This window comes from Canis lupus, chromosome 3 (genome assembly GCF_003254725.2).
Source record: "Canis lupus dingo isolate Sandy chromosome 3, ASM325472v2, whole genome shotgun sequence".
In the NCBI taxonomy this organism is placed as follows: domain Eukaryota; kingdom Metazoa; phylum Chordata; class Mammalia; order Carnivora; family Canidae; genus Canis; species Canis lupus.
In genome coordinates this window covers 26482166-26496310 of record NC_064245.1, presented here as the reverse complement: position 1 = coordinate 26496310, position 14145 = coordinate 26482166, and the positions used below count along the sequence as shown (strand labels likewise).

Below are 14145 nucleotides of genomic sequence, written 5' to 3'. Positions count from 1 at the left end.
CCGGGCAAGGGCGCGGGAAGGTGAGCCGGGCGCCGGCGGGCCGGGGCGGGCCGGGGCGGGGGCGCGCTCCCCGGGCTTGGCCGACGCGCGGCGCTCACCGGCCCGGGGGGCTGCGCCCCGAGGGCAGCGCCGGGCGCCGGGTGCAGGGGCAGGCGCGCCTCGGACCCCGAGCCTCCGCGAGGGGCCGCGGCTCCCGGCGCCAGGGCTGTGCGCGCCCCGGGGCGCGGGAACCCGGCTGCCTGCTCGGGGGAGGGGGGGCACCCGCGGAGCCCGGATCACGCCCCCCCCCGCAGCCCAATCGCGCCTCCCCACTCGCGCAGCCCGGATCGCGCCCCCCCGCAGCCCGGATCGCGCCCCCCCCACCCGCGCAGCCCGGATCGCGCCCCGCCACTCGCGGAGCCCGGATCGCGCCCCCACCGCAGCCCGGATGGTCTCCCCCCGTCCCCCGCGCCCCAGGCACCTGCCGAGCCGCTCGCTCCCGCGGCCTCGCGCGCGCCGCTGCCGCCTGCCCGATGCCCCCGGCGGGCGCAGGCCGGAGCCGCCGCAGAAGGCGAGCGGAGAGCGGGCGGGGACGCGGCGGGCGCGAGCGGAGGCTCCGGGGCGAGGCCCCCCCCGGCCGCGCCGCGACCCCGAGTTCCCGCAGGTGCAGCTGCGGGGGCGCCGCCCGCCCTGAGCCCGGCCGCGCTGCAGTGGGCGCGGGGCCCGTCCGAGGCTCGTGGCGCGAGCGCGGCGGGTCCGGCAGCTGCGGCCCCGCCCGGAGCCCCCGGCGCCCCCGGCGCCCCCCGAGCCCGCAGGGTCCCCCGCGGGCGGCGTGTCCGTGTGTCCGTCCCCCACGCGCCCCCTCCCGCTGCCCGCGCTCCGCCCGCTGCAGGTGCGGGCGCTGGTTCCGCAGCCGTTCCCGGTTTTGTTTTTAGGAGTTTATGACTTTACCACGCTGCTATTACAATATTGACATAACACTTGCGCAAGACTTAACACAACGTGCGCTTGGTGTGCTCAGCGGCGCTGCAGCGGTTCCCACGCTGCCTTTAGCCGGACCGGCTGGTGCAGGAAGGACCAGGGCCACGTCTGTTGTTGATCAGTTAACGTCAATCAAAATTACTTTGGAGTCCTCAGCGGGAGGGAGTAAACTTAGCTCTGAGCAGGCAGCCTTCTTTTTATTTTTTCTAATTTTATCTATTTACTTATGAGAGACACAGAGAGAGGCAGAGACACAGGCAGAGGGAGAAGCAGGCTCCAGGCCGGGAGCCCGACGCGGGACTCGATTCCCGGTCTCCAGGGTCACGCCCTGGGCCGAGGGCGGCGCTGAGGCAGGCGCTGAGCCACCCCGGCATCCCCAGGCAGGCTTCTTTTATTTAGGAAAATAAGCCGCTGAAATGGGCCCTTTAGTAGAAATAATGTAAAGCAAGTTCACGGGACCTCTTAACCGAGAGTTGGGCTCTAGTTGGAAGCTTGGATCTGGGTCACCCTCTACCCCCACCCACTTGTGAAGGGAGATTGGACAGTCCCAAGGAGGCAAATTTGGATGAAGGCACAGGTCTCCTTTCCTACGTTGAAAAAAAATTAAAAAAAAATTTTTATTAATGTATAGTACATATTAAAAGGTGCACATCTCACAAGTACAATGATATTTTGCAAAATGAAGCATCTTTAAGATCAAGAGATGGACCATTCCCAGCTCCCCAGAAGAGGCCCTTGTATTCTCCCTTTGGAGGCAGGCAAGGTACTGGCTTCACCCAGCAAAGATTTTTGCTTTTTTTTTTTTTTTTTTACAAAGATTTTTGCTTATATTTGCACTTAATAGCAATCAAATCATACAGAATTTACTCTGTTGTCTGATTCCTTTCACTTGACATTATGTTGAAGGGATGCAAACTACGGTCATAGTTTGTTTCTTTTTTTTTAGCTGTATAATATTCTGCTGTGTGAGTTTACCTAAATTTATTCAATTTACTACTGAGAGACATTTGGGTAATTCTCAGGTTGGAAACATTATAAATAATGCTGCTAGGAACATCATAGTGAGTGGCTTTGGTGAACATATACCCACATTTTTGTTGGGTACATACCTAGGAAGCATACGTACATGCATTTATATTCAGCTTCTGCAGATATTGCAAAATAGTTTTTCAAAGTAGATGATCTAATTTTCATTCTATTTGTTTCCTTTTGCTGCTTGTAACAAATTACCACAAACTTGGTGACTTCAAGCCACAAAGATTTCTTCTTTTAGAGTTTTGAAGGTCAGATGTCCTAATTCGGGTTGCCTTTACCAGTTTATAGAGGCTGACTACATTTTTTGGCTTGTGGCCCCTTCCTCTGACTTCCAATCTCAATTTCTCTCTCTCAACTCGGCTGCTGTTGTCACATGTCTTTTTCTCCCTCTGCTTCCTTCTCTCCCTTTGGCCCTCCTGCCTCACTCCTATGGACCTCTGTGATTATACTGGGCCCACTCAGATAATGCAGAATGATATCCCAGCTGAAGATCCTTAATTTAATCCCATCTGCAAAGTTCCTTTTTCGAAGTGAGGTGACCTGTTCATAGATTCCAGAGACAAGGCTGTGAACCTCTTTGGTGGGGCCATTATCCAATCTACTACACCCATTCGCAGGGGATTGAAACCTATGTTAGATGGACAGAGAGAAAGGCAGGATTGAACAGCAACAACAAGAAAAAAAATGGAAAGAGAAAAAGAAAAGAGAAAAGGATGAGAAATTGAATTCACCTAGAGGATTGGCTCTGTTGCCCTAGGGGCTGTGCCAGGATTGGTAGGCAGGAGAGGGAGCCTGTTGCTGAAAAATGACCTCTGGCCACCACTATCATGGAACCACCAACAGGTCTGGGACCAAGGGCTTTCATTTTTTTTAAGATTTTTATTTTCTTTGAGAGAGAGAGGGAGAGCGGGTGACGGGGGTAGGGAGGAGTAGAGGGTGAGGGAGAAGCTGACCTCTGGCTGAGCAGGAAGCCCGATGCAGGGCTTGATCCCAGGACTCCAAGATCGTTTCCTGAGCTGAAGGCAGACTCTTAACCGACTGAGCCACCCAAGCGCCCCACGGGTTTTCATAAAGAGAATGAGAGTCGGGTCAGTCCAGGGCTGGGCACCCTGCCACGTGAAATGTTAGGGAAGCGAGATCCTCCTTTGTGAGGGTTCGTAACAGCAAGAAAACAATGGTGACCAGCTCACATATGCCCTGTGGGTCAGGTCCTGTGGTCAGCGGACAGGGCCCAACCCCATCCGTGTTGCTGTCCATCCTACAGGCTCTGGAGACTGACCTTTTTCAGGGTGGCTGCTGGAGTTGTGGGGACTGACCTCCCACAGTAGGTGGGAAGGTGAAGCTGTACTGGGATGACGAGCTGAGCGCTCTAGGCAGGCAGGCCCAGCCTCCGCTGTAACTTGGATATTAAGGGACGATGCGTGGCTTTACCACTCTAGACCTATGGATGAGGACACAGAGTTTCCACTTACTTCTGGCCTCATTTTGGTCCAGCAACCACACCCTGGAAGGAGCTAGGACAGATGTCATTATCCTCATTTTATCAGTGAGATCACCAGGGCTCCAAACAGCTTTCTGATGTGTTCAAGGAGCCTCAGGAACAGGCCCAGAACAGAGCGAGCCTCATGGCTCTTCTTGCTGCCCTTGGCGCTGTCCCATCTCTCTGGCGTGAGAGTGGGATCCGCTGACGCCTGAAGTCCCGGGAGCTGGGAGGTGGAGCTGGCCCTACATGTGCAAACCAAATTGTCCTACTTTGTAGGAGATATGGTGGGATTACCTGGTCCTATGCCATCAAATATAGGTTTTGGTGGGGTTTTAGGAACAAGTGATGGTAGATGCGTGTGTTTGATAAGCATCTTGATCAGAAATCCCTCCATCAACTTTCTGCCTTCTGGAAATAAGCTAAACACTTTGGTCTGTTGATGAAACCCCTCCATTTCTCTTCAAAATTGTGGTTTATGCTACAATTCTTTACTATCTGTTTAATTCAGATTTCAAGACAGAGGGGAGGTGTGTGATTGGTCTGTCATTTCTAATTAACAATCCCTTGGTTATCATTCTCATGGCCGTAATCATCATTAATAACTGCTCCCCTGTCTTGAATAGCTTCTGCCTCCCTGGCTTTTCGTCTTCCCTTCTACCTCACCCCCCTTAGGTTTCTCTGCCTTGACTACTTACTTAAGTTGTTCCAAGTTCCCGAGGACAGAGTCGGATCTCTGGAATCTCCTTTTACCTCACCCTTTTCAAATTTGGGTCAACTGCTTCCTGGGAACACTGCTCTACCATCACCCCGGGACCTTGTTCTGTGATTCTCCTGAATGGACCCCATTTCATAGGTCCTGTGTCTTCTTTCTTAAGTCACTTCCTCTATTTGCTGGTAACACTTCTCCAGTAACTTCCTAGAAAGGGTATGTGGAAAGTAAATTCGAAGTCCTTGCATATCTGAAAATGTATTTACTCTGTCCTAACACCATTTGATTATTTAGCTAAGTATAAAATTCTAAGATGAAAATAATTGTCCTTCAGAAATCTGAAGGCATTCCTCTTATCCTCTAGTTCCCAGAGTCATTGTGAGAAAATCTGAAGCCGTTCTGATTCCTGATCTTTTCTTTGGGACACTCCCAGCCCCTCTTGGAAACATGTAGGATTTATTCTTTTTCTACAGTGCTCCAAAATTTCACTATTATTTGCTTTGGTCTGGGCTTATTGATTTATTCATTTGAGAGAGGGCATATGCACGAGACGGGGCCGGGCAGAGGGAGAAGGAGAAGGAGAGAATCTCAAGCAGACTCCCTCATAAGCTAGCACCTGACTCTGGGCTCAACCCTGAGATCATGACCCGAACGGAAACCAAGAGTCGGAGGCTTAACCGACTGAGCCACCCAGGCGCCCTAAGTCTGGGTTCGGTTTTATGTAATATTTTAGGCATAAGCCCTTCACAACTGGAAACTCATGTATTTCAGTTCTGGGAAATTTTGTTGGAAATTGGTTATTAAAGAGCACAGTGAACAACATATAGTCAGAATGATGTAAGCATTTGATTTTTGACTTTGAAGACAAAGGACAGAAGATGTAATTAAAATTGCAGAAGAGACTAACCTTTTATCAGTCTCAGTGAAGATACCTTGTATCTCTCAGTAAAGATACCAGGATAGACCGCAGAGCGGGGAGTTGGGAGACAGGAAGCGAGTGAAAGGAGAGTGGGGACTCTGATAACCTCATCGTATAAGGTAGAGGGTGGCGGTGAAAAGATGCTGTCTACGCGTGACTGACCAGAAACGTGATTGACCAGAAACGACAGAGGTAACTACTGGAGACACTGGAAGAGTCACACGGCTGTCATGGGAACTGGTGGTGTAGTGAGGCTGTAGAACTGAGGGAGCCAGCTGGGTTTGGGGGGGAGTGACCTGTGCCGGAGAAGTGCAGGTGGTGGGGGTACGGTGGGGGCGTAGGGAGCAGTGTTGAAGCAGGCACTCCTCCTCTTCTTCTTCTTCTTCTCCTTCTTCTTCTTCTTCTTCTTCTTCTTCTTCTTCTTCTTCTTCTTCTTCTTCTTCTTCTTCTTCTTTCTTTTTTTTTTTTACCATATCATTGTTTTTAATGTCCAACGTTTATAATATGAGGACCAGGGCTTTCTCCTCAAGTTTATAAATTTTCAATTGGCTTGTGAGGCCAATAGGGATACTTCTTCTTGTCTAATTTGGTTTCTGGGAAGACTTCATTCAGGTCCTCAATGGTCATCTGATCAAATGGAATTATGTTCTTCATCTCCTCCAGCTCTTTTTCATATTCTTCAATCCTGGCCTTTGAGAGAGACAAAAACTCAGCACAGCTTTTCACATCTTCTTTTTCCTCAGCATCCACCTACACAGTGTATTTATCCTCTGGCACAGGAAACTTCAGGGCATTAAACTTCTTCTCAAAGTCATCTACCAAGCCAGCCTTTGCCACATTGGCCTTGTAGTAAGCCCAGTCAATAGCAGGTGGTTTCTCAGGAAGAGTAGCCAACCTGGAGGTAAGCATCTCACTCCAGGATTTCAGGGAGTTGGCAATGGCCTTCTGGTTTCGGGGTATGATTTCCCCAAAGCTACCCAGTCAATGGTTTTTAGAGCAAGTTTTCGCCCAGCCATCTTGAGATCCTTCACCAACCCCGGCGGCCCACAGTCCACAGCAGCCAGGCCACTCTTCTTGATGCTTTTTCTGCCTATCTTTCACAAACTCCATCTAATATCTTTCTTTAAAGAAAAAAAAAAGTTTTGAGGTAAAATTCATACAACAAAATAAACAATTTTATTTTATTTTTTTTCAAAATAAACAATTTTAAAGTGAACAGTTCAGAAGTTTCAGGGACAGGTTTTGAAAGTCTCAAGTGCTGTGTCCCAGAGCAGTTGAGGCAGACAAGGGACAACTAGCAACCGTACTGGGTGTGTGTGTGTTGGGGGGGGATTGGAAGAGCTGGGGTGAGGGGGTCTCAGGTTCTGGAGCTCCTGCCTCCCCAGCTCCTGGGACCACCTGGGCTCTGCTTCTGGTCCTCAGCGTCCTGCTGGAAGGTCTCTCCACCTTGCCTCTGCTGCCAGTGGCCCTGATCTTCTCATCCACTCAGGAAAATATTTAGTTTCAACTCTTGAGATGCAAATACATTTTTCAAGGCCTTTTTCTCTTAAGAAAAGATCCAAATTAAAAAAAAAAAAAAAGGAAATGATCCAAATGCAGTGAATATTATCTTTTAGGGATGGTTTTCTATAGGACGGGAAAGGCTATAGGAACACTAACACTAAGCTGCTTATCACACTGAGCAAAATGTTTTACTTCCTATATTCATCATTTTCTTTCCCCTGGTTTCTTTCCATTCATTTCTTCATGTCTCCCTTTTTATCCATACTGTCCTAGCATAATGGGATGCCACCTGGCTGAGACTTTCTCCAACATTTTCTAAACCTTAACAGCTGGGCACCTGGGTGGCTCAGTTGGTTAAGTTTGCCTTCAGCTCAGGTCATGATCCCAGGGTTCTGGGATGGAGCTCCACCTTGGGCTCCCTGCTAGGGTGGGAGCCTGTGTCCCCCTCTGCCCCACCCTCTGCTCCTGCTTTCTCTCTCTGAAATAAATAAATAAAACATTTAAAAATTAATAAATAAACTCTGCTTAGTGTGGGGATAGGCTGCTTGCTATTTCCAAGCTGCCAGCATTTTTCTGATTCATCTTTGGGAGAAGATTGCTTTCTGTTCTGGGAAGGAAAAAAAAAACTTCGATGTGTTAGATTGTGAGGGCTAGCATCTTAATTTAAGGGCTCATGCTTAAAATCTGTAAGCCTTAGATTTGGATGTACCCAGCCTCAAAACTCCTGGCTGTCCGCAGAAGTCCCACACACTGTGCGCCCCCTGAAAGGAGCAAAGTTGCCTTAAAGAAGAGTTTCATAACAGTCTTTGAAAGTTATCAGAGACCAATAAAATCTGTTTTGTGTTCAACCCTTGGTCCTTAGGCCACAATCCTTAGAGCAGGCCATCTTTTCCCTGGGCGTAGGAGCTAGGCTTCTGTATATGCTCTATGTCCTAGCAGATGGATATTTTTTTAAGACTTTATTTATTTATTCACGAGAGACACACAGAGAGAGGCAGAGACACAGGCAGAGGGAGAAGCAGGCTCCATGCAGGGACCCCGACGTGGGACTCTATCCCGGGTCTCCAGGATCACACCCTGGGCTAAAGGCAGGCGCTAAACCGCTGAGCTACCCAGGCATCCCTAGCAAGTGGATATTTAAATGGCTCTTTGGGATAGAAAACTGAATCCTTCAGACTTGAGAGGCCCATCTTTTTGGTCCCTCTGCACACTGGCGGCTGTGATATAATGAATAGGCTGAAATTTTCTAAAATTGAGGAGATGCTTGGGCAGCCCAGGTGGCTCAGCAGTTTAGCACCACCTTCAGCCCAGGGCCTGATCCTGGAGACCTGGAATCGAGTCCCACATCAGGCTCCCTGCATGGAGCCTGCTTCTCCCTTGGCCTGTGTCTCTGCCTCTCTCTCTCTCTCTCTGTTTCTCGTGAATAAATAAATAAAATCTTTTAAAAAATAAAATTAAGGAGATGCCTATGATTATTTCCTTGGACTTTTTATTTTTTTTTAAAGAGTTCATTTATTTATTCATGAGAGACACAGAGAGAGACAGAGACACAGGAAGAGGGAGAAGCAGGCTCCCTGCAGGGAGCCCGGCGTGGGACTCAATCCCAGAACTCCAGGATTATGCCCTGGGCCAAAGGCAGACACTCAACCACTGAGCCGCCCAGGCGTCCCTTCCTTGGACTTTTTAAATGGCTGAGCAAATGCAACTCAGAGGCAGCAGTGAAACAGTTGCCTCTCAGGGCTACAGGGCTACTCAGTTTTCGGACTGCTTTCTTACAGCCTAAGTGGGTAGATCCAGACTCTCTTCTGGAATTCAGAATTTCAAGGCCGTGTGGAACTGCTGTGCATGATGATAAGATTGACCTTGATGAGGGTAGAGTTGGTGTTGGAGCCTGAATTTAGAGAAAATGAGTGTTGGACTCTGAGAAGACACAGGGCCTAATGGAGAGGCCAGTTAGAGTACCCTTTAAAAAGGAATAATTGACCTGTGGACTTTGGGGCTGGTTACTTTCCTCTTTTCCTCATCAGACATCCTCATTTTCCAACTCATGGTCACAGAATGGCTGCTAGACTTCCAGGCATCTTGTCCACATTCCAAAGCTTAAGGAGGGTTAAGAGTCAAAGGGCAAGAGTTGTATACCATCAGTATCCCTCCTGGCTTTTGTTTTTTTCAGTAAAACAATAGTTTTCCTTGGTGCCTGACCCCAAAGTAGGTCAGATGGCTACCTCTGCTTGTCAGGGAAGAATTTTTTTTTTTCTTTTTACAGAATTCACTGAAATTACAATAAAATCAAGGTTCTGTTGGTTAAAAAGGCAGACTAACATAAGTTTCTACCTGCAACCCTGAACAATTACCTAACCTCTCAGTTTCCAAGTTTTCCCATCTGTAACATAACACTGTAAAAATCTTCATTAAATACTTTGGTAAAAAAAATAATAATAAATAAATAAATAAATAAATAAATAAATAAATAAATACATACATACATGAGTATGAACCCAGAGTGTTCACTGGGTGGGCAGTTAGGAGGCCCTACCATTACTAGCTAACTATTCTGCGTGGTAATTCTCTTCTGCAGTAACAGTCTGTTGAACATTACAACCGGATACTAGCTATGCTTCAGGGATTGAGGGAAGGGCTGCTGCCCTCCCTTGGCAGAGGTGCTTGACAGCAGCCTGGGAAAGCACTGTAAGGTGATCTGGAGAGAGTGGCAAGGGGCTACACTCCCTAAAGCCACAAGGCACAGCCACAAGAGTCGGAGCAGAGCGGTAGCTGGGGTATAGCGGCCTTTCCTAGCTTCCCTTGCAGCTAGTGTGGCCACATGGCTAAGCTTTTGCCAATAGAGAGTGAATGGAAGTACGGTGTGTGGAAGGGAAGACCCGTGGCTATGGCCCTCTGCTCCTTCCCCCATCCAGTGGCAGTGTGGAGCTCTTTGTGAAGATGGCAGAGTTGCCAGGGAGCCTGTGTTCCCGAATGGCTGCATAATCGGAGCCACCCGTGGATCACCCACCCTGGACTATCATATGAGAAAGAAGGAAATCTCTATTTTTGAGCCACTGCATTTGGGACTTATTTGTTCCAGCCTTTTACCTCAACTAATACAATTATGAGCATCATTTGAAATATCTGGGGAGGGACACCTGGGTGGCTCAGTGGTTGAGCGTTTGCCTTCGGTCCAGGGCGTGATCCTGGGGTTCCAGGATCAAGTCCCACATCGGGCTCCCTGCATGGAGCCTGCTTCTCCCTCTGCCTGTGTCTCTGCCTCTCTCTCTCTGTGTCTCATGAATAAATAAATAAAAATCTTAAAACATTTTATAAAAAGAAATACCTGGGGAATTATAATAACATAGGCTACCTACAGAGAGGGAAACTGAGAGGTTGAGGGATAATGATAGGAGGGAGTCTCATTTTGTTTTTTACTCCATATCTAGAATTGTTGAAATTTGAGCCATCTACCTGTAATACTTTCTCAAAAACTTAAACTAGGGCAGCCTGGGTGGCTCAGCGGTTTAGCACCACCTTCAGCCCAGGGTGTGATCCTGGAGACCTGGGATCGAGTCCCACATCAGGCTCCTTGCACGGAGCCTGCTTCTCCCTCTGCCTGTGTCTCTACCTCTCTGTGTCTCTCATGAATAAATAAGTGAAATCTTAAAAAAAAAAAAACAACAAACTTAAAAAATGTCAACTCTACATCAACTAAAAAAAACCCTTAAAATAGAAATGATTTAATTAACTAGAAATGTTGATCTTGGCACCGTGGTAGTTTGTCAGTGATTGGTACTCATTCAGCACTTGATTCCCTTACCTACAAATCCTCTGCCCAGGGAGAGGAAAAAGGTGATGGATAAAGCTGACAGCAAGGAGCAGCCAGGTGAATCCTGAATGGAAGACAGAGATGCAGTGCCCTGCCTGTCTCTGCCCAAGACCACTCATCTGCATGCCAGCAGTTGGACTCCTCCTCCCCCAATTAGACTGTGCATCAGCGTGAAGGAGAAGATTCCTGCATGCAGATTGATGTCGCATCCATTTCCTGAGCCTCCTATGTGCCAAGATGGTATCTTTTAATAGGAGGCACTTCATGAGACTTGTCTTGAATTCTTGGTTGGATAAGCATGGTGACATTTTATACCAATTGAAGGAGAATTTAGGTTTCTTTTCTTTTCTTTTTTTTTTTTAAGAATATTTATTTGAGAGAGAGAGAGATCACAAGCAGCGGGAAGGGCAAAGGGAGAAGTTGACTCCCCACCGAGCAGGGAGTCCCATGTGGATCTCGATCCCAAGTCCCTGAGAACATGACCTAAGCCAAAGGCAGATGCTTAACCGACTCAGCTGCCCAGGCATCTGAGACTTCAGTTTTCAAATCTCCATAACTTGAGTTCATTTTTCCTGCCTCCTATATTTTATGTTGCTATGAGAGAATAATTGATTATTTTCCTGTTGGTGATTTCCAACAAAACTGCCATTTCAGAGACAAAAGGAAAGGGACAGTATAATAATATTGAGTTATTTTCTCCTTAGGGACAAAACAGAAGTTTCTTTTCTTAAAAAAGATTTTATTTATTTATTCATGAGACACACAGAGAGAGAGAGAGAGAGAGAGAGAGGCAGAGACACAGGCAGAGGGAGAAGCAGGCTCCATGCAGGGATCCCAATGTGGGACTCGATCCCGGATCTCCAGGACCAGGCCCTGGGCTGAAGGCAGGTGCTCAACCGCTGAGCCACCCAGGCTGCCCAGGAGTTTCTTATTTCTTTTTTTTTTTTTTTTTTTTTTTTATTTATTTATGATAGTCACACAGAGAGAAAGAGAGGCAGAGACACAGGCAGAGGGAGAAGCAGGCTCCATTCACCAGGAGCCCGATGTGGGATTCGATCCCCGGTCTCCAGGATCGCGCCCTGGGCCAAAGGCAGGCGCCAAACTGCTGCGCCACCCAGGGATCCCGAGTTTCTTATTTCTTATTTGTAGAGCTAGAGAGGGCATTATGTGATTGATAGTTCAGTTTTCTCAAAATCTGATGAATATTTGAAATTATTATTTTATCTTTGCTTGATGTTTTCTTTTGCCATACAATGGCTCCTTTTATAAGCTCTGGCCCCTGGGACAACACTGATGGCATTTTTCCCCTCCCAGGTGCCCTTGAACTCCATGTATTTTTCCTAGGAGAGTTTGTCAGTCAAAATATTTGGTAAATTAGTAACAGAAAAAGAAATAAAATAGCTTCGGAAACCACTTTTTTTAATAGTTTGAAAGTTAGAACATCAAAAAACTAATACATTGTTGGTACCAGTTTAATTATCTCAGTTTTTTTTTTAAGGTTTTATTTATTTATTCATGAGAGACACACAGAGAGAGGCAGAGACACAGGCAGAGGGAGAAGCAGGCTCCCTGCAGGGAGCCCGACGTGGGATTCGATCTCAGGACCTGGGGTCACACCTGGGCCAAAGGCAGACACCCAACCGCTGAGCCACCTGAGCATCCCAGTTACTTTGGGTCTCAGTTGCCCACCAGACCAAGCTTTATGCTGGTCCCTAAGGGCCCCCCACATGGCTGGCACAGACCCCCGTCCCTTACTGCCTCGCACTCCCTTCAGGGCTCACCCAGAGCCAAACCACGCGGAGCGCGGCGCATCCTGGGGGCACATGGCCCATCCTCACCCTCAGATGCTACCTTCCATGAAGTCACCCGCGCCTCTCAACCAGACCCCGTGCCCACAGCTTGTGAGCTTGGCTCCGTGGCCCAGGGGCCTTGGGGCACAGAGCTGGCCTTCCCCACCTTTGCGGCTCTGCAGCCTGGGCCCAGCGTGGCTTAACAGGTGCTGGTGAACATGAACTTGCACCGAGGGGCCAAAGAAGTGAACCAAGACCAGGTTCTTCTCTGTCAGACCTGTGCCTTTTGACACGCCCGGCCCCCCTCCAGCCCATGCGCCAAGCCTAGCTGCTGCTTTTTTTCTTTTTTCTTTTTTTGCAAGGCTCATGGAAGAAGAATGCTTTCCCATTTTTTAATGGTTGGAAACAATCAAAAGGAAAAGAATAGGGGGTCCCTGGGTGGCTCAGTGCTTTAGCGCCTGCCTTTGGCCCAGGGTCTGACCCTGGGGACCTGGGATCAAGTCCCACGTCAGGCTCCCGGCATGGAGCCTGCTTCTCCCTCTGCCTGTGTCTCAGCCTCTCTCTCTCTGTGTCTATCATAAATAAATAAATCTTTAAAAAAAAAAAAAAGGAAAATAATATGTCGTGATATTTGAAAATAGTATGAAATTTAACCTTCAGTATTCATCAATCAAGTTTTATGGGAACCCAGCCACACCCTTCGTTTACATCTTGGTGCCCACCTTGTAAGGGTGACCCTGGGCCCCCAAACCTGCAACAGTCACTGCCGGCCCCTGCGCTATAGGCTGAGGTCTTTCAAGTGGAAATACTTTGTTTTTGCTCTCTTCCAAGCCCACAGTTGTGCTAGGAGCACAAATGGCTATTATTTCCCCATTTTTATTTATTTAATTTATTTTTTTAAAAAGATTTTATTTATTTATTCATGAGAGACACAGAGAGAGGCAGAGACACAGGCAGAGGGAGAAGTAGGCTCCCTACAGGGAGCCCGATATGGGACTCAATCCCAGATCCCCAGGATCACATCCTGGGCCGAAGGCAGGCGCCAAACCACTGACCCACCCCAGGATCCCCTATTTCCCTGTTTTTAAAATACTATCTACTGGAGCACCTGTTGGCTTAGTGAGTTAAGCGTCTGACTCTTGGTTTGGGCTCAGGTCATGATCTCAGGGTCGTGGGATTGAGCTTTGTGGCAAGGCCTGTGTTGCGCTCCATGCTCAGCGTGGAGTCTGTTTGTCCCTCTCCCTTCCCCGGCCATGCGTGTGTATACACTTTGCCTCTCGACTAAATACATAAAAATCTTTAAAAAAATACTATTTTCTATTTTGGAATTACTATGTATGATGAGCCAAAAGTATTCACTTCCTGCCACCCTGAAGAACATTCAGTAGAGGTATATTCAGTACATCAAATAAGTACTTGTGCTGTGCAGGTGCGGGGCGGCTCTTGGGAGATAAGGTGATGAGCAAGATAAACACAGTCCCTACCCTCGTGTCGCTAATTCTAATGTGGGGAAAATGAAACAATCCATAAAACAAAGTATGATCATTGTTTTGATAGGGAAGTTAGAAGGTACTCAGAGGACAGAGGCAAGAATACCTTAGCTTGTCTAGGTAGCATCCGGGAAGGCTTCTCAGAGGAGGTGACATTTCCAGTGAGACCTGAAGGACAAGTAGATGTCATTTTAGTGAAAAGTCTTTTACATAGAGAGAGACAAGCTTCTATCTTATTTAAGCTGTTATTTGAGTCTCTGTTATATGTGTCCAAACCTGTATCATAATGAATACATTCCTTTTTTTTTTTTTTTAAAGATTTTATTTTTCTGTAATCTCTACACCCAACATGGGGCTCAGACTCACAACCCTGAGATCAAGGGTTGCACACTGTACCAACCAAGCCAGCCAGATGGCCACACTCTTTGTAGCAGAGTAGACG

At 48.0% G+C, this 14145-nt stretch overlaps 1 protein-coding gene across 1 annotated transcript in view; it reads right to left on the bottom strand.

Moving 5' to 3' along the window:
• Positions 1 to 6259: 6259 nt before the first annotated feature.
• Positions 6260 to 14145, bottom strand: part of DHFR (dihydrofolate reductase) — a 62928-nt gene continuing 55042 nt past the window's right edge. Inside the window, exons 6-7 of the mRNA XM_049108331.1 lie at positions 13810 to 13871; positions 6260 to 6651 (exon numbers count right to left, since the gene is read on the bottom strand). Coding sequence (XP_048964288.1) covers positions 13844 to 13871 — 28 coding nt within the window. The 3' untranslated portion in view covers positions 6260 to 6651; positions 13810 to 13843. The remainder of the gene's footprint in view (positions 6652 to 13809; positions 13872 to 14145) is intronic.